General features: G+C 56.2%; 1 protein-coding gene across 2 annotated transcripts; it reads left to right on the top strand.

Moving 5' to 3' along the window:
• The first annotated feature begins 30 nt into the window (after nucleotides 1-30).
• On the top strand, nucleotides 31-24,402 carry TAF6 (TATA-box binding protein associated factor 6). Of its 2 annotated transcripts, XM_086871769.1 has the most exons (14): nucleotides 31-607; nucleotides 1,151-1,237; nucleotides 6,628-6,781; nucleotides 8,397-8,453; nucleotides 8,548-8,667; nucleotides 9,920-10,062; nucleotides 12,113-12,190; nucleotides 13,012-13,113; nucleotides 14,881-15,063; nucleotides 16,314-16,388; nucleotides 17,334-17,459; nucleotides 19,160-19,333; nucleotides 21,965-22,183; nucleotides 22,917-24,402. In XM_086871769.1, exons 1-14 carry the CDS (start codon nucleotides 452-454, stop codon nucleotides 23,310-23,312), a joined length of 2,070 nt encoding a protein of 689 aa, XP_086727895.1. In that variant the 5' UTR covers nucleotides 31-451; the 3' UTR covers nucleotides 23,313-24,402. The 2 variants fall into 2 exon arrangements, with proteins under 2 accessions (XP_086727895.1, XP_086727896.1); XM_086871770.1 differs by lacking the exon at nucleotides 19,160-19,333.

Genomic DNA, 24,402 nt, shown 5'->3' with positions numbered 1-24,402 from the left:
TCCCTCATTGGTCTCCCCCAACTCCGTTACCCCGCGCGCCTCCAGCCCGCGCATGCGCCGTACACACCGAGCCCCGCCTCCCTTTCCCGCCTCTTTGCAGGTCCTGGCAGGGCGGTAGTGACCCGCATTTACCGCCACCTCCTGCACCTTCGACAAACCCAGATTTACCCTCGTATCGCGCTGACATATCGCGATAATAATTGTCGCGGGTGTCTTCAGGCAATGTGATGTCGATTCACCCCCGGTTTTTTATGCAAAAGCGGCGCCGTCCAGGACCCGCGGCGGCGGGAGGCGGGGCGCTAAGATGGCGGCGGGGCTGAGGGGCCGCGCCAAGATGGCGGCGGCCGGAGCGGCCTGAGGAGCAGCCGGGGGCTCCCCGCGCTCCCCCTGCGGCCCCGCCGCCCCTTTTGGGGGGTCCCCCGGCTTCGGAGGGCTCGGGGAGAGCGCGGAGATGGCGGAGGAGAAGAAACTGAAGCTGAGCCACACGCTGCTGCCCGCCGAGTCCATGAAGGTGATGGCGGAGGCCATGGGGGTGGCGGGGGTCCCTGAGGAGACGTGCCAGCTGCTGGCGGAGGAGGCGAGCTACCGCCTCAAGGAGGTGGCGCAGGTGAGGGGGAGACCCCCAGATTTGGGGGGTACAGGAGGTGGGAATGGGCAGGGGGAGACCCCAAAATTGGGGGGCTGGGACCGCCTTAGAGCTCAAACTTTCCCCCAAAAAATCACCTGAGCTCCATTATTCCCCTCCAAATCCCCTTTTTCCCCCCAATTTCCCATTCTGGAGCTTCTTTTTCCCCTCAAAACCCTCCCCAAACCTCCATTTCACCCCTTAATTCCTCCCAAAATCTCCCTTTCCCCCCTTTTTTTTCCATCCTAAACGCCCTTTGCTCTCCAAATTGCTCCCCAAATCCCTTTTCCCCCGTTTTCCCATCCTAAACCTCTTTTTCATCCCTTTCCCCCACCGCTTTCCTAATTTAAAACGCTTTTCGCTTTCTTTTCTTCTCTTTTTTCCAACCCTTTTTCCCTCAAATCCACCCCAATTCCTTCTTGAATCCCCTTTTTTCCCCCAAATCCCGTTTTTTCATCCCGAACCCTTCTGAACCCCCTTTTTCCCCCCTAATTTGTTTCTAAAATCTCTTTTTTTTCCCCACAGGACGCTCTCAAGTTCATGCACATGGGGAAGAGACGGAAACTCACGACCGGGGACGTGGATTTCGCCCTAAAACTGAAAAATGTGGAGGTAAAACTCCCCCAAAATTGAGGGAATTGCCCTCAAAATCGATGGGAAGGCCCCAGAATTGAGGGAACGCCCTAAAATCAAGGGGAACCTTCCAAAAATTGGAGGAAATCCCCCCAAAATTGAGAAAAATCCATGGTAAATCGAGGGAAATGTCTTCAAAACCCAGAGAAATGCTTCCAAATCCAAAGAAACCTCCCCAAAAATGAGGGGGTCACCCCAAAATTGAGGGAGACACCCCCAAATCCTAGGAAATACTCAGAAAACTGAGGGAAATCCTCTCAAATTGAGGGAAATTCCCACAAAACTGAGGGAAAACTTCTCCCAAATTGCAGAAACCTCTCCAAAATCCAAGGAAATTCCCTCAGAATTGAGGGAAATTCACACAAAATCAATGAAAAACCTGAGGGAAACTGCCTAAAATCCAAAAGGAAACTTTTTTGGGGAGTTGAGGGAAATTCTCCCAAAACTGAGGGAAACTGCCCAAAATTCAAAAGGAAACATCACAAAATTGAGGGAAATTCCCAGAAAATCAAGGAAAAACTCCCAACCTTGAGGGAAACTCCCCCAAAACTGAGGGAAACACCCTCAAAATTGATGAAAATTCCCACAAAATTGAGGGAAAACCTAACAAAATTGAGGGAAAACATCCCAAAATTGAGGGAAATTTCTGCAAAATTGAGGGAAAACCTCCTAAATCTGAGGGAAACGCCCCCAAAATGAGGTAAATTCCCACAAAACTGAGGGAAAACCTCCCAAAATTGAACAAAATTCCCACAAAATCCAGGAAAACCTCCCAGACCTGAGAGAAACTCCCCCAAAATTGAGGGAAATTCCCACAAAATCCAGGAAAATCTCCTAAACCTGAGGGAAACTCCCCCAAAACCGAGGGAAACACCCTCAAAATTGATGAAAATTCCCACAAAATTGAGGGAAAACCTCCCGAAATTGAGGGAAATTTCTGCAAAACTGAGGAAAAACCTTCCAAAATTGAGGGAAAACCTCCCAAATTGAGGGAAATTCCCACAAAACTGAGGGAAACACCCTCAAAATTGATGAAAATTCCCACAAAATTGAGGGAAATTTCTGCAAAACTGAGGAAAAACCTTCCAAAATTGAGGGAAAAGATCCCAAAATTGAGGGAAATTCCCATAAAACTGAGGGAAACAGTCTCAAAATTGATGAAAATTCCCACAAAATTGAGGGAAAACCTCCCAAAACTGAGGTAAATTCCCCCCAAAATTGAGGTGAATTCCCCCCAAAATCCAGGAAAACCCCCCAAAATGCAGGGAAACGCCCCTGATTCCGGGTTTTTCCCGTTTCCCAGCCCCTGTACGGGTTCCACGCCCAGGAGTTCATCCTGAGGGGAAAACCTCCCAAAACTGAGGGGAAACTGCCCAAAAATGAGGGAAATTCCCACAAAATTGAGGGAAAACCTCCCAAAAATGAGGGAAATTCCCACAAAATCAAGAAAAATCTCCTAAATCTGAGGGAAACTCCCCCAAAACTGAGGGAAACACCCTCAAATTCGATGAAAATTCCCACAAAACTGAGGGAAAACCTCCCAAAATTGAGAGAAAATCCCACAAAATTGAGGGAAAACCTCCCAAAACTGAGGTAAATTCCCCCCAAAACGGAGGGAATTCCCCCCAAAATCCAGGAAAACCCCCCAAAATGCAGGGAAACGCCCCTGATTTCGGATTTTTCCCGTTTCCCAGCCCCTGTACGGGTTCCACGCCCAGGAGTTCATCCTGAGGGGAAAACTTCCCAAAACTGAGGGGAAACTGCCCAAAAATGAGGGAAATTCCCATAAAATCCAGGAAAACCTCCCAAAATTGAGGGAAATTCCCACAAAATTGAGGGAAAACCTCACAAACCTGAGGGAAACTCCCCCAAAACTGAGGGAAACACCCTCAAAATTGATGAAAATTCCCACCAAATTGAGGGAAAACCTCCCAAAATTGAGAGAAAATCCCACAAAATTGAGGGAAGACCTCCCAAAATTGAGGTAAATTCCCCCCAAAATTGAGGTGAATTCCCCCCAAAATCCAGGAAAACCCCCCAAAATGCAGGGAAACGCCCCTGATTCCGGGTTTTTCCCGTTTCCCAGCCCCTGTACGGGTTCCATGCCCAGGAGTTCATCCTGAGGGGAAAACCTCCCAAAACTGAGGGGAAACCGCCCAAAAATGAGGGAAATTCCCACAAAACTGAGGGAAAACCTCCCACAATTGAGGGAAATTCCCAGAAAATCCAGGAAAATCTCCTAAACCTGAGGGAAACTCGTCCAAAACTGAGGGAAACACCCTCAAAATTGATGAAAATTCCCACCAAATTGAGGGAAAACCTCCCAAAATTAAGGGAAATTCCCACAAAATTGAGGGAAAAACTCCCAAAACTGAGGGAAACACCCTCAAAATTGATGAAAATTCCCACAAAACTGAGGGGAAAATCTCCCAAAATTGAGGTAAATTCCCCCCGAAACGGAGGGAATTCCCCCCAAAATGCAGGAAAACCCCCCAAAATCCAGGAAAACCCCCCAAAATGCAGGGAAACGCCCCTGATTCCGGATTTTTCCCGTTTCCCAGCCCCTGTACGGGTTCCACGCCCAGGAGTTCATCCTGAGGGGAAAACCTCCCAAAACTGAGGGGAAACTGCCCAAAAATGAGGGAAATTCCCGCAAAACTGAGGGAAAACCTCCCAAAATTGAGGGAAATTCCCAGAAAATCCAGGAAAATCTCCCAACCTTGAGGGAAACTCCCCCAAAACTGAGGGAAACACCCTCAAAATTGATGAAAATTCCCACAAAATTGAGGGAAAACCTACCAAAATTGAGGGAAAAGATCCCAAAATTAAGGGAAATTTCTGCAAAATTGAGGGAAAACCTCCTAAATCTGAGGGAAACTCCCCCAAAATGAGGGAAATTCCCACAAAACTGAGGGAAAACCTCCCAAAATTGAACAAAATTCCCACAAAATCCAGGAAAACCTCCCAGACCTGAGAGAAACTCCCCCAAAATTGAGGGAAATTCCCACAAAATCCAGGAAAATCTCCTAAACCTGAGGGAAACTCCCCCAAAACTGAGGGAAACACCCTCAAAATTGAGGGAAATTCCCACAAAACTGAGGGAAAACCTCCCAAAATTGAGGGAAAAACTCCCAAACCTGAGGGAAACTCGCCCAAAAATGAGTGAAATTCCCCCCAAAACGGAGGGAATTTTCCCCAAAATCCAGGAAAACCCCCCAAAATCCAGGAAAACCCCCAAAATGCAGGGAAACGGCCCTGATTCCGGATTTTTCCCGTTTCCCAGCCCCTGTACGGGTTCCACGCCCAGGAGTTCATCCTGAGGGGAAAACCTCCCAAAACTGAGGGGAAACTGCCCAAAAATGAGGGAAATTCCCACAAAATCCAGGAAAATCTCCTAAATCTGAGGGAAACTCGCCCAAAACTGAGGGAAACACCCTCAAAATTGATGAAAATTCCCCCAAAATTGAGGGAAAACCTCCCAAAATTGAGGGAAATTTCTGCAAAACTGAGGAAAAACCTTCCAAAATTGAGGGAAAACCTCCCAAAATTGAGGAAAATTCCCACAAAACTGAGGGAAACACCCTCAAAATTGATGAAAATTCCCACAAAATTGAGGGAAATTTCTGCAAAACTGAGGAAAAACCTTCCAAAATTGAGGGAAAAGATCCCAAAATTGAGGGAAATTCCCATAAAACTGAGGGAAACAGTCTCAAAATTGATGAAAATTCCCACAAAATTGAGGGAAAACCTCCCAAAATTGAGAGAAAATCCCACAAAATTGAGGGAAAACCTCCCAAAATTGAGGTAAATTCCCCCCAAAACGGAGGGAATTCCCCCCAAAATCCAGGAAAACCCCCCAAAATGCAGGGAAACGCCCCTGATTCCGGATTTTTCCCGTTTCCCAGCCCCTGTACGGGTTCCACGCCCAGGAGTTCATCCTGAGGGGAAAACCTCCCAAAACTGAGGGGAAACTGCCCAAAAATGAGGGAAATTCCCACAAAATTGAGGGAAAACCTCCCAAAATTGAAGGAAATTCCCACAAAATCAAGAAAAATCTCCTAAACCTGAGGGAAACTCGCCCAAAACTGAGGGAAGCACCCTCAAAATTGATGAAAATTCCCACGAAATTCAGGGGAAAACTCTCAAAATTAAGGGTAATTCCCACAAAATTGAGGGAAAAACTCCAAAAACTGAGGGGAAACTGCCCAAAATTGATGAAAATTCCCACAAAATTGAGGGAAAACCTCCCAAAATTGAGGGAAAATCCCACAAAATCCAGGGAAAAACTCCCAAACCTGAGGGAAACACTCCCAAAACTGAGTGAAATTCCCCCCAAAACAGAGGGAATTCCCCCCAAAATGCAGGAAAACCCCCCAAAATGCAGGGAAACGCCCCTGATTCCGGATTTTCCCCGTTTCCCAGCCCCTGTACGGGTTCCACGCCCAGGAGTTCATCCTGAGGGGAAAACCTCCCAAAACTGAGGGGAAACTGCCCAAAATTGAGGGAAATTCCCACAAAACTGAGGGAAAACCTCCCAAAATTGAGGGAAATTCCCAGAAAATCCAGGAAAATCTCCTAAACCTGAGGGAAACTCGTCCAAAACTGAGGGAAACACCCTGAAAATTGATGAAAATTCCCCCAAAACTGAGGGAAAACCTCCCAAAATTGATGAAAATTCCCCCAAAACTGAGGGAAAACCTCCCAAAATTGAGGGGAAAAGTCCCAAACCTGAGGGAAACTCACCCAAAACTGAGGTAAATTCCCCCCAAAACGGAGGGAATTCCCCCCAAAATCCAGGAAAACCCCCCAAAATGCAGGGAAACGCCCCTGATTCCGGGTTTTTCCCGTTTCCCAGCCCCTGTACGGGTTCCACGCCCAGGAGTTCATCCTGAGGGAAAACCTCCCAAAACTGAGGGGAAACCGCCCAAAAATGAGGGAAATTCCCACAAAATTGAGGGAAAACCTCACAAACCTGAGGGAAACTCGCCCAAAACCGAGGGAAGCACCGTCAAAATTGATGAAAATTCCCACGAAATTCAGGGGAAAACTCTCAAAATTAAGGGAAATTCCCACAAAATTGAGGGAAAAACTCCAAAAACTGAGGGGAAACTGCCCAAAATTGATGAAAATTCCCACAAAATTGAGGGAAAACCTCCCAAAATTGAGAGAAAATCCCACAAAATTGAGGGAAGACCTCCCAAAATTGAGGTAAATTCCCCCCGAAACGGAGGGAATTCCCCCCAAAATGCAGGAAAACCCCCCAAAATGCAGGAAAACCCCCCAAAATGCAGGAAAACCCCCCAAAATGCAGGAAAACCCCCCAAAATGCAGGAAAACGGCCCTGATTCCGGATTTTCCCCGTTTCCCAGCCCCTGTACGGGTTCCACGCCCAGGAGTTCATCCCGTTCCGCTTTGCCAGCGGCGGCGGGCGGGAATTGTATTTTTATGAGGAGAAAGAGGTGGATTTGAGCGACATCATCAACACCCCCCTGCCCAGGGTGCCCCTGGACGTCTGCCTCAAGGGTGGGGACGGCAGCTGGGGGGATTTGGGGGGATTTGGGGGGAATTTGGGGGGATTTGGGGGGAATTTGGGGAGATTTGGGGGAATTTGGGAATTCTGGGGGGGATTTGGGAATTCTGGAGGGAGTTTGGGGGGGATTTGGGGGGATTTTGGTGGAATTTGGGGGGGATTTGGGAATTCTGTGGGGAATTTGGGGAGATTTTGGGGGAATCTGGGAATTCTGGGGGGATTTGGGAATTCTGGAGGAAGTTTGGGGGGATTTGGGGAGATTCTGGCGGAATTTGGGGGGATTTGAGGGGATTTGGGAATTCTGGAGGGAGTTTGGGGGGGATTTGGGGGGATTTTGGTGGAATTTGGGGGGGATTTGGGAATTCTGGGGGAATTTAGGGAGACTTTGGGGGAATTTGGGAATTCTGGGGGGGGTTTGGGGGGATTTGGGAATTCTGCAGGGAATTTGGGGGGATTTTGGTGGAATTTTGGGGGAATTTGAGGGGATTTGGGGGGATTTGAGGGGATTTGGGAATTCTGGAGGGAGTTTGGGGGGGATTTGAGGAGATTTGGGGGAGATTTGGGAATTCTGGAGGGAATTTGGGGAGATTTTGGGGGACTTGGGGGGATTTGGAAACGTGGGAGGGAGTTTTGGGGGGGATTTGGGGAGTTTTGGGGGGATTTGGGAATTCTGGGGAGAATTTGGGGAGATTTTGGGGGAATTTGGGGGGATTTGAGGGGATTTGGGAATGTGGGAGGGAGTTCTGGGGGGATTTGGGGAGTTTTGGGGGGAATTTGGGGAGATTTGGGGGAATTTGGGAATTCTGGGGCGGATTTGGGGGGATTTGGGAATTCTGGAGGGAGTTTGGGGGGGATTTGGGGAGATTCTGGGGGAATTTGGGGGGATTTTGGTGGAATTTGGGTGGGATTTGGGAATTTTGGGGAGATTTGGGGGGAATTTGGGGGGGATTTGGGAATCCTGGGGGGAATTTGGGGGGATTTTGGCGGAATTTGGGGGGATTTGAGGGGATTTGGGAGTTCTGGAGGAAATTTGGGGGGGATTTGGGGAGATTTTGGGGGAATTTGAGGGGATTTGGGAATGTCGGGGGGAGTTTTGGGGGGATTTGGGAATTCTGCAGGGAATTTGGGGGGATTTTGGTGGAATTTTGGGGGATTTGAGGGGATTTGGGAATGTGGGAGGGAGTTTTGGGGGGATTTGGGGGGATTTTGAAGGGATTTGGGGAGTTTGAAAGGTGTTTTGGGGGGATTTGGGGGGATTTTGAAGGGATTTGGGGAGTTTGAAAGGTGTTTTGGGGTGATTTGGGGGGATTTTGAAGGGATTTGGGGAGTTTGAAAGGTGTTTTGGGGTGATTTGGGGGGATTTTGAAGGGATTTGGGGGGCTGGAGTGAGTTTGAGGGAGATTTGTGGCACCACAGGGGGAATCTGTGGGGTTGGATGTGGAATTTGGGAATTCTGGGGGGGATTTTTGGGCTGATTTCGGGCAGTTTGGGGGTTTCAGAGCAGGGTCTTCTCAAGGCCGGGGTGGGGAGGGTGGATTTGGGGGATCCTGGTGCAGATTTTGGGGTGATTCCAGCCTGATCTCCCCGTTTTTGGGGTTCCCCCCCCAGCCCACTGGCTCAGCATCGAGGGGGTGCAGCCGGCCATCCCCGAAAATCCCCCGCCAGGTGCGTCACCCCAAAAATCCCCCCCAAAACCCCAAATTCCTCCCCTTCCCCCCCGTTTTGGGGACCCCCTGACCCCGTTCTGCTGCCCCCCAAGCCCCCAAGGAGCAGCAGAAGGCCGAGGCCACCGAACCCCTGAAATCGGCCAAGCCCGGCCAGGAGGACGAGGGGACCCCGAAATCCAAAGGGCCGGGAGGGGCCGGGGGCGACGGAAAAGGTGGGAATGGGGATTTGGGGGGGTTTTGGGGGGGTTTGAGGGAGATTTGGGGGGGTTTGGGGGGGTTTGAGGGGGATTTGGGGGGGTTTTGGGTGGTTTGAGGGGGATTTGGGGTGGTTTGAGGGGGATTTGGGGTGGTTTGAGGGGGATTTGGGGTGGTTTAGGGTGGTTTGAGGGGGATTTGGGGTGGTTTAAAGGGAGATTTGGGGGGGTTTGGAGAAGGATTTTGGGTTGGTTTGGGGGAATTTGGGGGGATTTGGGGTGGTTTGAGGGGGATTTGGGGGGATTTGGGGTGGTTTGAGGGGGATTTGGGGGGATTTGGGGTGGTTTGAGGGGAATTTGGGAGACTTGGGGGGATTTGGGGTGGTTTGAGGGGAATTTGGGGTGGTTTAGGGTGGTTTGAGGGGGATTTGGGGTGGTTTAAAGGGAGATTTGGGGGGGTTTGGGGTTTGGAGAAGGATTTTGGGTTGGTTTGGGGGAATTTGGGGGGGGTTTGGGGTGGTTTGAGGGGAATTTGGGGGGTTTTGGGGAGATTTAAAGGGAATTTGGGAGACTTGGGGGGGATTTGGGGTGGTTTGAGGGGGGTTTGGGGGAAATTTGGGGTGGTTTGGGGGGTGATTTGGGGCGGTTGAGGGGAATTTGGGGGGATTTAAGGGGAATTTGGGAGACTTGGGGGGGATTTGGGGTGGTTTTAGGGGGGATTTGGGGTGGTTTGAGGAGGATTTGGGGGATTTAGGGTGATTTGGGGGGATTTTGGGAGATTTGGGATGGTTTGAGGCGGTTTGGGGTGGTTAAAAGGGAGATTTGGGGGGTTTGGGGAGGTTTAATGAGGACTTGGGGGGGATTTGGGGCATGTTTGGGGTTTGGGGAGGGATTTTGGGGGGGTTGAGGGGGATTTGGAGTGGTTTGGGGGATTTTAAGAGTTTTGGGGTGGTTTTGGGGGGATTGGGGAGGGATTTTTTGGAGATTTGGGGTGGTTTAAGGGACATTTGGAGTGGTCTAAGGGTGATTTGGGGCGGCTTGGGGGGATTTTGGTCGATTTTGGTGGAATTTGGGGGTTAAAGAGAGTTTTGGGGGTCTGGAGGAGGTTTAGGGTGGTCTGGGGAGATTTGGGGTGGGAATTCAGAGAAGTTTGAAGAAGAACTTTTAGGATTTTGGGGCATTTGGGAGGTTTGGGGAGATCAGGGGGGTTTAGGAGCATCAGTGAGATTTTTGGGGGGGGTTCAGTGATATTTTGGGGTGCCCCAAAAAGGGAAGGAGAAGAAGCCCCCGATGCTGGAGGGGCCCCCCCTGCGGCTGAAGCCGCGCAGCGTCCACGAGCTGTCGGTGGAGCAGCAGCTCTACTACAAGGAGATCACCGAGGCTTGTGTGGGCTCCTGCGAGGCCAAACGGGCTGTGAGTCACCCCAAAAACACCCCAAAAACACCCCAAAAACCTGCAGGGTCCAGAACCTTCCGTAGGCCCCAAAATCCCCATGAAAACCCCACAAAATCCCCCAAATCTGCCCCCACCGAGGCTTGCGTGGGCTCCTGCGAGGCCAAACGGGCTGTGAGTCACCCCAGAATCACCCCAAAAACACCCCAAAAACACCACAAAATCACCCCAAAAACACCCCAAAAACACCCCAAAAACACCCCAAACCACCACAAAAACACCCCAAAAATCACCCCCAAAATCCCCCCAAACCACCTCAAAACCACCCCAAAAAATCCCCCAAAACCACCCCAAAATCACTCCAAAATCACCCCAAAAAAACCCCAAAAGCACCCCAAAAGCACCCCAAAAACACCCAAAAACACCCCATAATCACCCCAAAAACACCCCAAAACCACCCAAAAACACCCCAAAACCACCCAGAAACACCCCAAAAACACCCCAAAAACACCCCAAAACACCCCAAAAACACCCCAAAAACCTGCAGAGTCCAGAACCTTCCGTAGGCCCCAAAATCCCCCAAATCTGCTGCAAAACCACCCCAAAATCCCTCAAAAATGCCCCAAAAAATGCTTCAAAAAATCCCTCAAAACCACCCCGAAATCACCCCAAAATCACCCCAAAACCATCCCAAAAATCCCTCAAAACCACCCCAAACATCACCCCAAAATCCCACAGAGCCACAGGGACCCTAAAACACCACAAAATCCCCCAAAACCACCCCAAAAATGCCTCAAAAAATCCCTCAAAACCATCCCAAAATCACCCCAAAAACACCCCAAAATGCCCCAAAAATGACCCAAAATCACCCCAAAATCCTGCAGAGTCCAGAACCTTCTATAGGCCCCAAAATCTACACAAAATCCCCCAAATCTGCTGCAAAACCACCCCAAAATCCCCCCAAACCACCCCAAAATCCCCTCAAAAACACCCCAAAATCACCCCAAAACCACCCCAAAAAATCCCTCAAAACCACCCCAAAATCCCCCCAAACCACCTCAAAACCACCCCAAAAAATCCCTCAAAACCACCCCAAAATCCCCCAAAAATGCCCCAAAAAATGCTTCCAAAAATCCCTCAAAAATACCCCAAAATCACCCCAAAACCACCCCAAAATCCCTCAAAACCACCCCAAAAATGCCCCATAATTCTCCAAAGCCACACCAAGATGTTCCAAAATTCCCCAAAATCCCCCCAAACCACCTCAAAACCACCCCAAAAAAAATCCCTCAAAATCACCCCAAAATCCCCCAAAAACCTGCAGAGTCCAGAACCTTCTGTAGGCCCCAAAATCCCCACAAAATTCCCCAAATCTGCTGCAAAACCACCCCAAAATCCCCCCAAACCACCCCAAAAAATCCCCCCAAAACCACCCCAAAAAATCCCTTAAAACCACCCCAAAAATCACCCCAAAAATGCCCCAAAATCCCCCCAAAACCACCCCAAAAATGCCCCCAAAACACCCCAAAATCCCTCAAAACCACCCCAAAAATGCCCCAAAATCACCCCAAAAATGCCCCATAATTCTCCAAAGCCACACCAAGATGTTCCAAAATCCCCCAAAATCCCCCAAAATCCCCCAAAATTCCCCCAAATCCTCCAAAATCCCCCAAAATCCCCCAAAACCACCCCAAAAATGCCCCAAAAATCACCTCAAAAATGCCCCATAATTCTCCAAAGCCACACCAAGATGTTCCAAAATCCCCCAAAATCCCCCAAAATTCCCCAAAATCCCCCAAAACCACCCCAAAACCACCCCAAAAATGCCCCCACAACCCCAAGATGTCCCAAAATGCCCCCAAATCCCCCCAAAATTCTCCAAAACCACCCCCAAAATCCCCCCAAAGCCACCCAAAAATGCCCCAAAACCACCCCAAAAATGCCCCAAAAATCCCTCAAAAAATGTCCAAAAATCCCTAAAAATCCCAAAAACGCCCCAAAATGCCCCAAAAGGCCCCAAAATGCCCCAAAATGCCCCAAAAGGCCCCAAAACGCCGCGATGTCCCCGCAGGAGGCCCTGCAGAGCATCGCCACCGACCCCGGCCTGTACCAGATGCTGCCGCGCTTCAGCACCTTCATCTCCGAGGGGGTGAGGGACCCCAAAATCCCGGGAATGCGCCCCAAAATCCTGCCCCAAAATCCCGGGAATCCACCCCAAAATCCTGCCCCAAAATCCTGCCCCAAAATCCCGGGAATCCACCCCAAAATCCTGCCCCAAAATCCCGGGAATGCGCCCCAAAATCCTGCCCCAAAATCCCGGGAATGCGCCCCAAAATCCTGCCCCAAAATCCCAGGAATGCGCCCCAAAATCCTGCCCCAAAATCCCGGGAATGCGCCCCAAAATCCTGCCCCAAAATCCTGGGAATGCGCCCCAAAATCCTGCCCCAAAATCCCAGGAATGCGCCCCAAAATCCTGCCCCAAAATCCTGCCCCAAAATCCTGGGAATCCACCCCAAAATCCTGGGACTGTCCCCAGGTGTCCCCAGCTGTCCCCAGGTGTCCCCACGTGTCCCCAGGTGTGTCCCCAGGTGTCCCCAGGTGTGTCCCAGGTGTCCCCAGCTGTCCCCAGCTGTCCCCAGGTGTCCCCAGGTGTGTCCCCAGCTGTCCCCAGTGTCCCCAGGTGTGTCCCCAGCTGTCCCCAGGTGTCCCCAGGTGTCCCCACGTGTCCCCAGGTGTGTCCCCAGCTGTCCCCAGTGTCCCCAGGTGTGTCCCCAGGTGTGTCCCCAGGTGTGTCCCCAGCTGTCCCCAGGTGTCCCCAGTGTCCCCAGCTGTCCCATGTCACCTGTGGCTGTCCCCAGGTGTGTCCCCAGCTGTCCCCAGCTGTCCCCAGGTGTCTCCAGCTGTCCCCAGCTGTCCCCAGGTGTCCCCAGGTGTCCCCAGGTGTCCCATGTCACCTGTGGCTGTCCCCAGGTGCGGGTGAACGTGGTGCAGAACAATCTGGCGCTGCTCATTTACCTGATGCGCATGGTGAAGGCGCTGATGGACAACCCCACGCTGTACCTGGAGAAATACGTGAGTGTCACCTGTGTCACCTGTGTGTGTCACCTGTGTGTCACCTGTGTCACCTGTGTCACCTGTGTGTGTCACCTGTGTCACCTGTGTCACCTTCTGTGTCACCTGTGTCACCCCTGTCACCTGTGTCACCCCCTGTGTCACCCCTGTGTCACCCCTGTGTCACCCCTGTCACCTCTGTCCTCACCTGTCCCTGATGGACAACCCCACGCTGTACCTGGAGAAATACGTGTCACCTGTGTCACCTGTGTCACCTGTGTCACCTGTGTGTGTCACCTGTGTCACCTGTGTGTCACCTGTGTCACCTGTGTCACCTTCTGTGTCACCTGTATCTCACCTGTCTCTCACCTGTATCTCACCTGTCTCTCACCTGTCCCCAGCTCCACGAGCTGATCCCGGCGGTGATGACACCTGTCTCACCTGTCCATATCTCACCTGTCTCACCTGTCCATATCTCACCTGTATCTCACCTGTCCATATCTCACCTGTCTCTCACCTGTCTGCAGCTGCACGAGCTGATCCCAGCGGTGATGACACCTGTATCTCACCTGTATCTCACCTGTCCATGTCTCCCCTGTCTGCAGCTGCACGAGCTGATCCCCGCTGTCATGACACCTGTCTCACCTGTATCTCACCTGTCCATGTCTCACCTGTCCATATCTCACCTGTCCATATCTCACCTGTCCATGTCTCACCTGTCCATATCTCACCTGTCCATATCTCACCTGTCCATGTCTCACCTGTCCATGTGTCACCTGTCCATGTCTCACCTGTCCATGTGTCACCTGTCCATGTCTCACCTGTCCATATCTCACCTGTCCATGTGTCACCTGTCCATGTCTCACCTGTCCATATCTCACCTGTCCATATCTCACCTGTCCATGTCTCACCTGTCCATGTGTCACCTGTCCATGTCTCACCTGTCCATGTGTCACCTGTCCATGTCTCACCTGTCCATATCTCACCTGTCCATGTGTCACCTGTCCATGTCTCACCTGTCCATATCTCACCTGTCCATGTCTCACCTGTCCATGTCTCACCTGTCCATATCTCACCTGTCCATATCTCACCTGTCCATGTCTCACCTGTCCGCAGCTGCACGAGCTGATCCCGGCAGTGATGACACCTGTCCATATCTCACCTGTCCATGTCTCACCTGTCCATGTCTCACCTGTCTCACCTGTCCATGTCTCACCTGTCCCTCACCTGTCTCACCTGTCTCACCTGTCCCTCACCTGTCCACAGCTGCACGAGCTGATCCCCGCTGTCATGACACCTGTCCATGTCTCACCTGTCCATGTCTCACCTGTCCATGTCTCACCTGTCCATGTCTCACCTGTCTCACCTGTCCCTCACCTGTCCGCAGCTGCACGAGCTGATCCCTGCTGTCATGACACCTGTCCATGTCTCACCTGTCCATGTCTCACCTGTCCATGTCTCACCTGTCCATGTCTCACCTGTCTCTCACCTGTCCGCAGCTGCACGAGCTGATCCCTGCTGTCATGACACCTGTCCATATCTCACCTGTCCATGTCTCACCTGTCTCACCTGTCCATGTCTCACCTGTCTGTGTCTCACCTGTATCTCACCTGTCCGCAGCTGCACGAGCTGATCCCCGCTGTCATGACACTTGTCTCACCTGTATCTCACCTGTCTCACCTGTCCATGTCTCACCTGTCCCTCACCTGTCCGCAGCTGCACGAGCTGATCCCGGCGGTGATGACACCTGTCTCACCTGTATCTCACCTGTATCTCACCTGTCCGCAGCTGCACGAGCTGATCCCCGCTGTCATGACGTGCATCGTCAGCCGCCAGCTCTGCCTGCGCCCCGACGTCGACAACCACTGGGCGCTGCGGGACTTCGCTGCACGGCTGGTGGCACAGGTGTGCAAGAACTTCAGCACCACCACCAACAACATCCAGTCCCGCATCACCAAAACCTTCACCAAGGTGGGGTTTGGGGTTTGGGGTCAGGGTTTGGGGTCAGGGTTTGGGGTCAGGGTTTGGGGTCAGGGTTTGGGGTCAGGGGTCAGGGTTTGGGGTCAGGGTTTGGGGTCAGGGCTGGTGGCACAGGTGTGCAAGAACTTCAGCACCACCACCAACAACATCCAGTCCCGCATCACCAAAACCTTCACCAAGGTGGGGTTTGGGGTTTGGGGTCAGGGTTTGGGGTTTGGGGTCAGGGTTTGGGGTTTGGGGTCAGGGTTTGGGGTCAGGGTTTGGGGTTTGGGGTCAGGGTTTGGGGTTTGGGGTCAGGGTTTGGGGTTTGGGGTCAGGGTTTGGGGTTTGGGGTTTGGGGTCAGGGTTTGGGGTTTGGGGTCAGGGTTTGGGGTCAGGGTTTGGGGTCAGGGTTTGGGGTCAGGGTTTGGGGTCAGGGTTTGGGGTCAGGGTTTGGGGTTTGGGGTCAGGGTTTGGGGTCAGGGCTGGTGGCACAGGTGTGCAAGAACTTCAGCACCACCACCAACAACATCCAGTCCCGCATCACCAAAACCTTCACCAAGGTGGGGTTTGGGGTTTGGGGTCAGGGTTTGGGGTTTGGGGTCAGGGTTTGGGGTCAGGGTTTGGGGTCAGGGTTTGGGGTTTGGGGTCAGGGTTTGGGGTTTGGGGTCAGGGTTTGGGGTCAGGGTTTGGGGTTTGGGGTCAGGGTTTGGGGTCAGGGTTTGGGGTCAGGGGTCAGGGTTTGGGGTCAGGGTTTGGGGTCAGGGTTTGGGGTTTGGGGTCAGGGTTTGGGGTTTGGGGTCAGGGTTTGGGGTTTGGGGTCAGGGTTTGGGGTTTGGGGTTTGGGGTCAGGGTTTGGGGTTTGGGGTCAGGGTTTGGGGTCAGGGTTTGGGGTCAGGGGTCAGGGTTTGGGGTCAGGGTTTGGGGTCAGGGTTTGGGGTTTGGGGTCAGGGTTTGGGGTTTGGGGTCAGGGTTTGGGGTCAGGGTTTGGGGTCAGGGTTTGGGGTTTGGGGTCAGGGTTTGGGGTTTGGGGTCAGGGTTTGGGGTTTGGGGTCAGGGTTTGGGGTCAGGGTTTGGGGTCAGGGTTTGGGGTCAGGGTTTGGGGTCAGGGTTTGGGGTTTGGGGTCAGGGTTTGGGGTCAGGGTTTGGGGTCAGGGTCAGTCTGTGTGTCACTGTGTGTCACCGAGTGTCACCGAGTGTCACCGAGTGTCACTGTGTCACCGAGTGTCACCGAGTGTCACCGAGTGTCACCGTGTCCCCAGAGCTGGGTGGATGACAAGACCCCCTGGACCACGCGCTACGGCTCCATCGCGGGACTGGCTGAGCTGGGCCACGACGTGAGTGACACCTGGGGACAGCTGGGGACAGCTGGGGACACCTGGGGACACCTGGGGACACACCTGGGGACAGCTGGGGACAGCTGGGGGACACACCTGGGGACAGCTGGGGACACCTGGGACACCTGGGACACACCTGGGGACACCTGGGACACACCTGAGGACACACCTGTGACACCTGAGGACACACCTGGGACACCTGTGTGACACCGGGGGACAGCTGTGTGTCACCTGTGTCACCTGTCCCCCAATGTCCCCCAACGTCCCCAATCCCCGCGGTGTCCCCAAGGTGTCCCCAAGGTGTCCCCAAGGTGATCAAGGTGCTGATCCTGCCCCACGGTGTCCCTGTGTCCCCAGGGTGTCCCCAATCCCCCCAGTGTCCCCATGTCCTGCAGATGTCCCCAAGGTGTCCCCCAATGTCCCCAAGGTGTCCCCCAATGTCCCCAATGTCCCCTCGATGTCCCCAGGTGATCAAGACGCTGATCCTGCCCTGTGGTGTTCCCGTGGTGTCCCCACGTCCCCCGATGTCCCCCAGTGTCCCCAGATGTCCCCACAGTGTCCCCAGATGTCCCCAAGGTGTCCCTCCAATGTCTCCCAATGTCCCCAATGTCCCCTCGATGTCCCCAGGTGATCAAGACGCTGATCCTGCCCCATGGTGTCCCTGTGTCCCCACATCCCCCAGTGTCCCCCAGTGTCCCCAGATATCCCCACAGTGTCCCCCAGTGTCCCCCAGTGTCCCCAGATGTCCCCAAGGTGTCCCCAAGGTGTCCCCAGGTGATCAAGACGCTGATCCTGCCCCATGGTGTCCCTGTGTCCCCGCGTCCCCCAGTGTCCCCAGATGTCCCCAATGTCCCCCAGTGTCCCCCAGTGTCCCCAGATGTCCCCAATGTCCCCAGATATCCCCAGTGTCCCCAGATGTCCCCAATGTCCCCTCGATGTCCCCAGGTGATCAAGACGCTGATCCTGCCGCGGCTGCCGGCCGAGGGCGAGCGCGTGCGGAACATTCTGGAAGGGCCGGTGGTGAGCACCATCGACCGCATCGGAGCCGACCACGTGCAGAGCCTGCTGCTGGTCAGTGGGGACAGGGACAGGGGACACTGGGGACATTGGGGACATTGGGGACATTGGGGACACTGGGGACATTGGGGACATTTGGGGCGTTGGGGACATTGGGGGACATTGGGGACATTGGGGGACATTGGGGGACTTGGGGACATTGGGGACACTGGGGACATTGGGGACATTGGGGGGACATTGGGGACACTGGGGACACTGGGGACATTGGGGACATTGGGGACACTGGGGACATTGGGGGACATTGGGGACACTGGGGACAGTTGGGGACATTGGGGACATTGGGGACATTGGGGGACATTGGGGACATTGGGGACATTGGGGACATTGGGGACACTGGGGACATTGGGGGACATTGGGGACATTGGGGGGACATTGGGGACATTGGGGGGACATTGGGGACATTGGGGACATTGGGGACATTGGGGGACATTGGGGACATTGGGGACATTGGGGACATTGGGTAACATTGGGGGGACATTGGGGACATTGGGGGCATTGGGGGACATTGGGGGGACATTGGGGGACATTGGGGACATTGGGGACACTGGGGACATTGGGGACATTGGGGGACATTGGGGACACTGGGGACAGTTGGGGATATTGGGGACATTGGGGACATTGGGGACATTGGGGGACATTGGGGACATTGGGGACACCGGGGACATTGGAGACATTGGGGACATTGGGGGACATTGGGGGGTTGGGGACATTGGGGACATTGGGGGGATTGGGGGGATTGGGGGCTTTGGGGACATTGGTGACATTGGGGACATTGGGGGGCATTGGGGATATTGGGGACATTGGGGGGACATTGGGGACATTGGGGACACTGGGGGGACATTGGGGACATTGGGGATATTGGGGACATTGGGGGACATTGGGGACATTGGGGACATTGGGGGACACTGGGGACATTGGGAAAACCTTGGGGAGATTGAGGGGGACATTGAGGGTATCTGGGACATGGGGGACATTGGGGACATTGGGGACACCTTGGGGACAGCTTGGGGACACATAGGGAAAACTGGATCCCCGTGTCCCCAGTGTCCCCCTGATGTCCCCAATGTCCCCACAGAAGCACTGTGCCCCCGTGCTGGGATATCCCCAGTGATGTCCCCATGTCCCCAGTGTCACTCTGATGTCCCCAGTGTCACTCTGATGTCACTCTGATGTCCCCAATGTCCCCACAGAAGCACTGTGCCCCCGTGCTGGGGCTGTCCCCGTGTCCCCAGTGTCACTCTGATGTCACTCTGATGTCCCCAATGTCCCCACAGAAGCACTGTGCCCCCGTGCTGGGGCTGTCCCCATGTCCCCAGTGTCACTCTGATGTCACTCTGATGTCCCCAATGTCCCCACAGAAGCACTGTGCCCCCGTGCTGGGGCTGTCCCCATGTCCCCAGTGTCACTCTGATGTCCCCAGTGTCACTCTGATGTCACTCTGATGTCCCCAATGTCCCCACAGAAGCACTGTGCCCCCGTGCTGGGGATATCCCCAGTGATGTCCCCATGTCCCCAATGTCACTCTGATGTCCCCAGTGTCACTCTGATGTCACTCTGATGTCCCCAATGTCCCCACAGAAGCACTGTGCCCCCGTGCTGGGGATATCCCCAGTGATGTCCCCATGTCCCCAATGTCACTCTGATGTCCCCAGTGTCACTCTGATGTCACTCTGATGTCCCCAATGTCCCCACAGAAGCACTGTGCCCCCGTGCTGGCCAAGGCGCGCCCCCCCCCCGACAGCCCCGAGTGTTACCGGGGGGATTTCGGGTACCTGGGGGGGCTCCTCTGCTCCCACGTGGTGAAAGCGCGGGCACAGGCGGCCCTGCAGGCCCAGCAGGTCAACAGGACCACGCTGACCATCACCCAGGTGACACTGGGGACACTGGGGACACTGGGGACATCGGGGGGATTGGTGGGGTTGGGGGGATTGGGGGGATTGGGGACACTGGGGACACAGCGGGCACAGGCGGCCCTGCAGGCCCAGCAGGTCAACAGGACCACCCTGACCATCACCCAGGTGACACTGGGGACATTGGGGACACTGGGGACACTGGGGACAATGGGGACATCGGGGGGATTGGGGACACTGGGGACACAGCGGGCACAGGCGGCCCTGCAGGCCCAGCAGGTCAACAGGACCACGCTGACCATCACCCAGGTGACACTGGGGACACTGGGGACACTGGGGGGATTGGGGACATCGGGGACATCGGGGGGATTGGGGACAATGGGGACACAGCGGGCACAGGCGGCCCTGCAGGCCCAGCAGGTCAACAGGACCACCCTGACCATCACCCAGGTGACACTGGGGACACTGGGGACATCGGGGGGATGGGGGACATCGGGGGGATTGGGGACATCGGGGGGATTGGGGACAATGGGGACATTGGGGACACAGCGGGCACAGGCGGCCCTGCAGGCCCAGCAGGTCAACAGGACCACGCTGACCATCACCCAGGTGACACTGGGGACACTGGGGACAATGGGGACACTGGGGACACTGGGGGGATGGGGGACATCGGGGGGATGGGGGACATCGGGGGGATTGGGGACATTGGGGACACAGTGGGCACAGGCGGCCCTGCAGGCCCAGCAGGTCAACAGGACCACCCTGACCATCACCCAGGTGACACTGGGGACATTGGGGACATCGGGGGGATTGGGGACATCGGGGACAATGGGGACACAGCGGGCACAGGCGGCCCTGCAGGCCCAGCAGGTCAACAGGACCACGCTGACCATCACCCAGGTGACACTGGGGACATTGGGGACATTGGGGACATTGGGGGGATTGGGGACATCGGGAGGATTGGGGACATTGGGGACATCGGGGGGATTGGTGGGGTTGGGGACACTGGGGGGATTGGGGACATCGGGGCACAGGTGACCCTGCAGGCCCAGCAGGTGACCAGGACCACCAGCAGCCAGGTGAGCTTGGGGACACTTGGGGACACTGGGGGTGCGACACTGGGGACAGGGAGGGGACACTGGGATGGGACACTGGGGACAGGGAGGGGACACTGGGGACAGGGAGGGGACACTGGGATGGGACACTGGGGACAGGGAGGGGACACTGGGGACAGGGAGGGGACACTGGGATGGGACATTGGGGACAGGGAGGGGACACTGGGATGGGACACTGGGGACAGGGAGGGGACAGGGAGGGGACACCGGGGGTGGGGTTTTGCAGCCACTGTGTCGTGGGTGGCCTTGGGGACACCCTGGAGGCTCCAGGTGTCCCCTCTCGGGAGCTTTGTCCCCTCCTGTGTCCGTGTGTCCCCCTGTCCTCCCCGTGATTGCTGTCCCCATGTCCCTGTGTCCCCAATGTCCCTGGGTCCTCCTGTCCCCTGTGTCCCCATTATCCCCAATGTCCTCTTGTCCCCATGTCCTTAACACTGTCCCTGTCTCTGTCTCTGTGTCCCCAAGTCCCAGATATCCCTAATTCTGTCCCTAATGTCCCCAACTCTGTCCCCAACTCTGTCCCCAATGTCCCCCTGTCCCTGTCCCCCGGTCACCACAGCCGTGCCCCATGCTGACGCTGTCCCCAATGTCCCCACTGTCCCCCCACTGTTCCAAATGTCCCCAATGTCCCCCCAATGTCCCCAATCCCCCAGTGTCCCCAGTGTCCCCATGTCCCTAACTGTCCCCAGTGTCCCCAGTGTCCCCACTGTCCCCCCAATGTCCCCATGTCCCCAATGTCCCCGTTGTCCCCACAGCCATGCCCCATGCTGACGCTGTCCCTGTGTCCCCAATGTCCCCATGTCCCCAATGTCCCCACTGTCCCCCCAGTGTCCCCAATGTCCCCATGTCCCTAACGGTCCCCAGTGTCCCCAATGTCCCCACTGTCCCCAATGTACCAATGTCCCCAATGTCCCCCCAATGTCCCCACTGTCCCCACAGCCGCGCCCCACGCTGACACTGTCCCCATGTCCCCAATGTCCCCATGTCCCCAATGTCCCCATATCCCAATGTCCCCATGTCCCTAACTGTCCCTGTTGTCCCCACAGCCGCGCCCCACGCTGACGCTGTCCCCGTGTCCCCAGTGTCCCCATGTCCCCATGTCCCTAACTGTCCCCGTTGTCCCCACAGCCGCGCCCCACGCTGACGCTGTCCCCGTGTCCCCAATGTCCCCAATGTCCCCATGTCCCCATGTCCCTAACTGTCCCCATTGTCCCCACAGCCGCGCCCCACGCTGACGCTGTCCCCAGTGTCCCCAATGTCCCTAACTGTCCCCGTTGTCCCCACAGCCGCGCCCCACGCTGACGCTGTCCCCATGTCCCCAATGTCCCCAATGTCCCCATGTCCCCAGTGTCCCCAATGTCCCCATGTCCCCAATGTCCCCATGTCCCCATGTCCCCAATGTCCCCATGTCCCTAACTGTCCCCGTTGTCCCCACAGCCGCGCCCCACGCTGACGCTGTCCCCAGTGTCCCCAATGTCCCCAATGTCCCCATGTCCCCATGTCCCCATGTCCCTAACTGTCCCCGTTGTCCCCACAGCCGCGCCCCACGCTGACGCTGTCGCAGGCCCCGCAGGCCCCGGGGGGGCCCCCGCGCCCCCCCAGCATCATCAAGGTCCCCAGTGCCATCGCCCTGCCCGTCCCTGTCCCCGTCCCTGTCCCCACGCTGGCCTCGGGCCGCCCCGGGACCCCCACCCAGCCCTCGCCACCCCCCCCCAAATTCATCGTCATGTCCTCGGCCAGCAGCGCCAGCCAGCAGGTGAGGGGACACTGGGGACACTGGGGGACATCACTGGGGACACTGGGGACACTGGGGGACATCACTGGGGACACTGGGGATACTGGGGACACTGGGGGACACTGGGGACAGCATTGGGGACACTGGGGACAGCATTGGGGACACTGGGGACATCACTGGGGACAGCATTGGGGACACTGGGGACAGCATTGGGGACACTGGGGACATCACTGGGGACACTGGGGACACTGGGGACACTGGGGACACTGGGGACAGCATTGGGGACATCACTGGGGACATCACTGGGGACACTGGGGACACTGGGGACATCACTGGGGACACTGGGGACACTGGGGACAGCATTGGGGACATCACTGGGGACACTGGGGACATCACTGGGGACAGCATTGGGTACACTGGGGTCAGTGGGGACAGCATTGGGGACATCATTTGGGACATCATTTGGGACACTGGGGACAGCATTGGGACACTGGGGACATCATTGGGGACAGTGGGGACATCATGGGGACATCATTGGGGACATTGGTGGGACATTGGGGACATCATTGGGGACATCACTGGGGACATCACTGGGGGCATTGGGGACATTGGTGGGACGTTGGGGGGGACATTGTGGGGACATCACGGGGATCAGGGACATTGGGGACACGAGCGGGGCACGGCCATCAGGTGCCACCTCGCAGGTGCCACCTCGCAGGTGCCACCAGGCCGTGTCCCCGCCGTGTCCCCGCAGGTGATCACCCTGAGCACGTCCCCCGCGCCCACGGCCACCTCCCCTGTCACCACCACTGTCCCCAGCGTGCAGCCGCTGGTCAAACTGGTGTCGGGTCCCGCCGTCGCCAGCGGTGCCACCGGCGGTGCCACCGGCGCCACCAGCGGTGCCACCAGCGCCGTGCAGAAGTACATCGTGGTGTCCCTGCCCGCCGCCGGGGACAGCAAAGGTGCCACCGCCCCCGGCGCCCCCGCCCCGCACATGTCCCCAAGTGCCACCGGCGGCTCCCCGCTGGCCGCCGCGCCCAAGGCGGAGGCTGGGGACAGTCCCCAAGGGCCAGCGGCCACCGCTGTCACCCTGGGCAAAGCCAACGGGACCCCCGGGGCCGGGACACAGGAGCCACCGGGCGGGCAGTGACAGGGACACGGGTGGCACCGGGGTGGCACCGGGGTCCCCAAGGTGGCCTCAAGGTCCCCAAGGTGACAGTGGGATGGCCCCAAGGTGTCCCCAAGGTAGCCCCAGGGTCCCCAAGGTTGCACCAGGGTGGTCCCAAGGTGGTCCTGGGGTCCCCAGGGTAGCCTCAAGGTCCCCAAGGTGGCACCAGGGTGGTCCCAGGTTCCTCAAGGTTCCCAGAGTGTCCCCAAGTGGCCCTGAGGTGGCCCCGAGGTGGCCCTGGGGTCCTCAGAGTGGCCTCAGGGTCCCCAGGGTGGCCCCAGGGTCCCCAAGGTGGCACCAGGGTGGTCCCAAGGTGATCCTGGGGTCCCCAAGGTGGCCTCAAGGTCCCCAAGGTGACACCGGGATGGCCCCAAGGTGTCCCCAAGGTAGCCACAGGGTCCCCAAGGTGGCACCAGGGTGGCCTCAGGATGATCCTGGGGTCCCCGAGGTGGCCCTGAGGTGGCCCCGGGGTCCCCAGAGCAGCCTCAAGGTCCCCAAGGTGTCCCCAGGGTGGTCCTGGGGTCCTCGAAGTTCCCAGGGTGGCCCCAAGGTGGCCCTGAGGTGGCCCCGGGTTCCTCAGATTGGCCTCAGGGTCCCCAAGGTGGCACTGGGGTGGTCCCGGGGTCCCCAAGGTGTCCCCAGGGTGGCCCCAAGGACAGGCAGCGACCCCCAGGCTGGGGACAAGGGGCTGGAGGTCCCCAAAGTGTCCCCAAAGTGTCCCTGGGTCCCTCTGTGGGGACAGGGGGTGACCTGAGGGTCCCCAAAGCGTCCCCCAGTCTGGCCAGTGACCCCCTGGATGGGGACAAGGGGCTGGGGGTCCCCAAAGTGTCCCCAGAGTGTCCCCAGACCCCTCTGGCGAGGACAGGGGGTCCCCAAAGTGTCCCCAGGTCCCTCTGGGGAGGACAGGAGGGGTCTGGCTGTCCCCAAAGTGTCCCCAGAGTGTCCCCAGAGTGTCCCCAAGCCCCGCTGGGGAGGACAGGGGGGGTCTGGCTGTCCCCAAAGTGTCCCCGTGGGAGCCCGTGGTGTCCCCGGGGCTGTGCGGAACTCAATAAACTCCTCCCAGTTCCTCCCA

The sequence above is a fragment of the Cyanistes caeruleus genome, chromosome 37 (genome assembly GCF_971803275.1).
Source record: "Cyanistes caeruleus chromosome 37, bCyaCae1.hap1.1, whole genome shotgun sequence".
NCBI classification, from domain to species: Eukaryota; Metazoa; Chordata; class Aves; order Passeriformes; family Paridae; genus Cyanistes; species Cyanistes caeruleus.
Note: the sequence above shows the minus strand (reverse complement) of the source record. Positions and strands in the feature narration are given on the sequence as shown.

Excerpts from the sequence above, each read along its gene's own strand:
- TAF6 (XM_086871769.1), top strand. The coding sequence starts at position 452 with ATGGCGGAGGAGAAGAAACTGAAGCTGAGCCACACGCTGCTGCCCGCC. Across the intron at positions 1,238-6,627 it reads TAAAACTGAAAAATGTGGAG|CCCCTGTACGGGTTCCACGC; the intron begins GTAAAACTCCCC and ends CCCGTTTCCCAG. Across the intron at positions 6,782-8,396 it reads CCTGGACGTCTGCCTCAAGG|CCCACTGGCTCAGCATCGAG; the intron begins GTGGGGACGGCA and ends TTCCCCCCCCAG.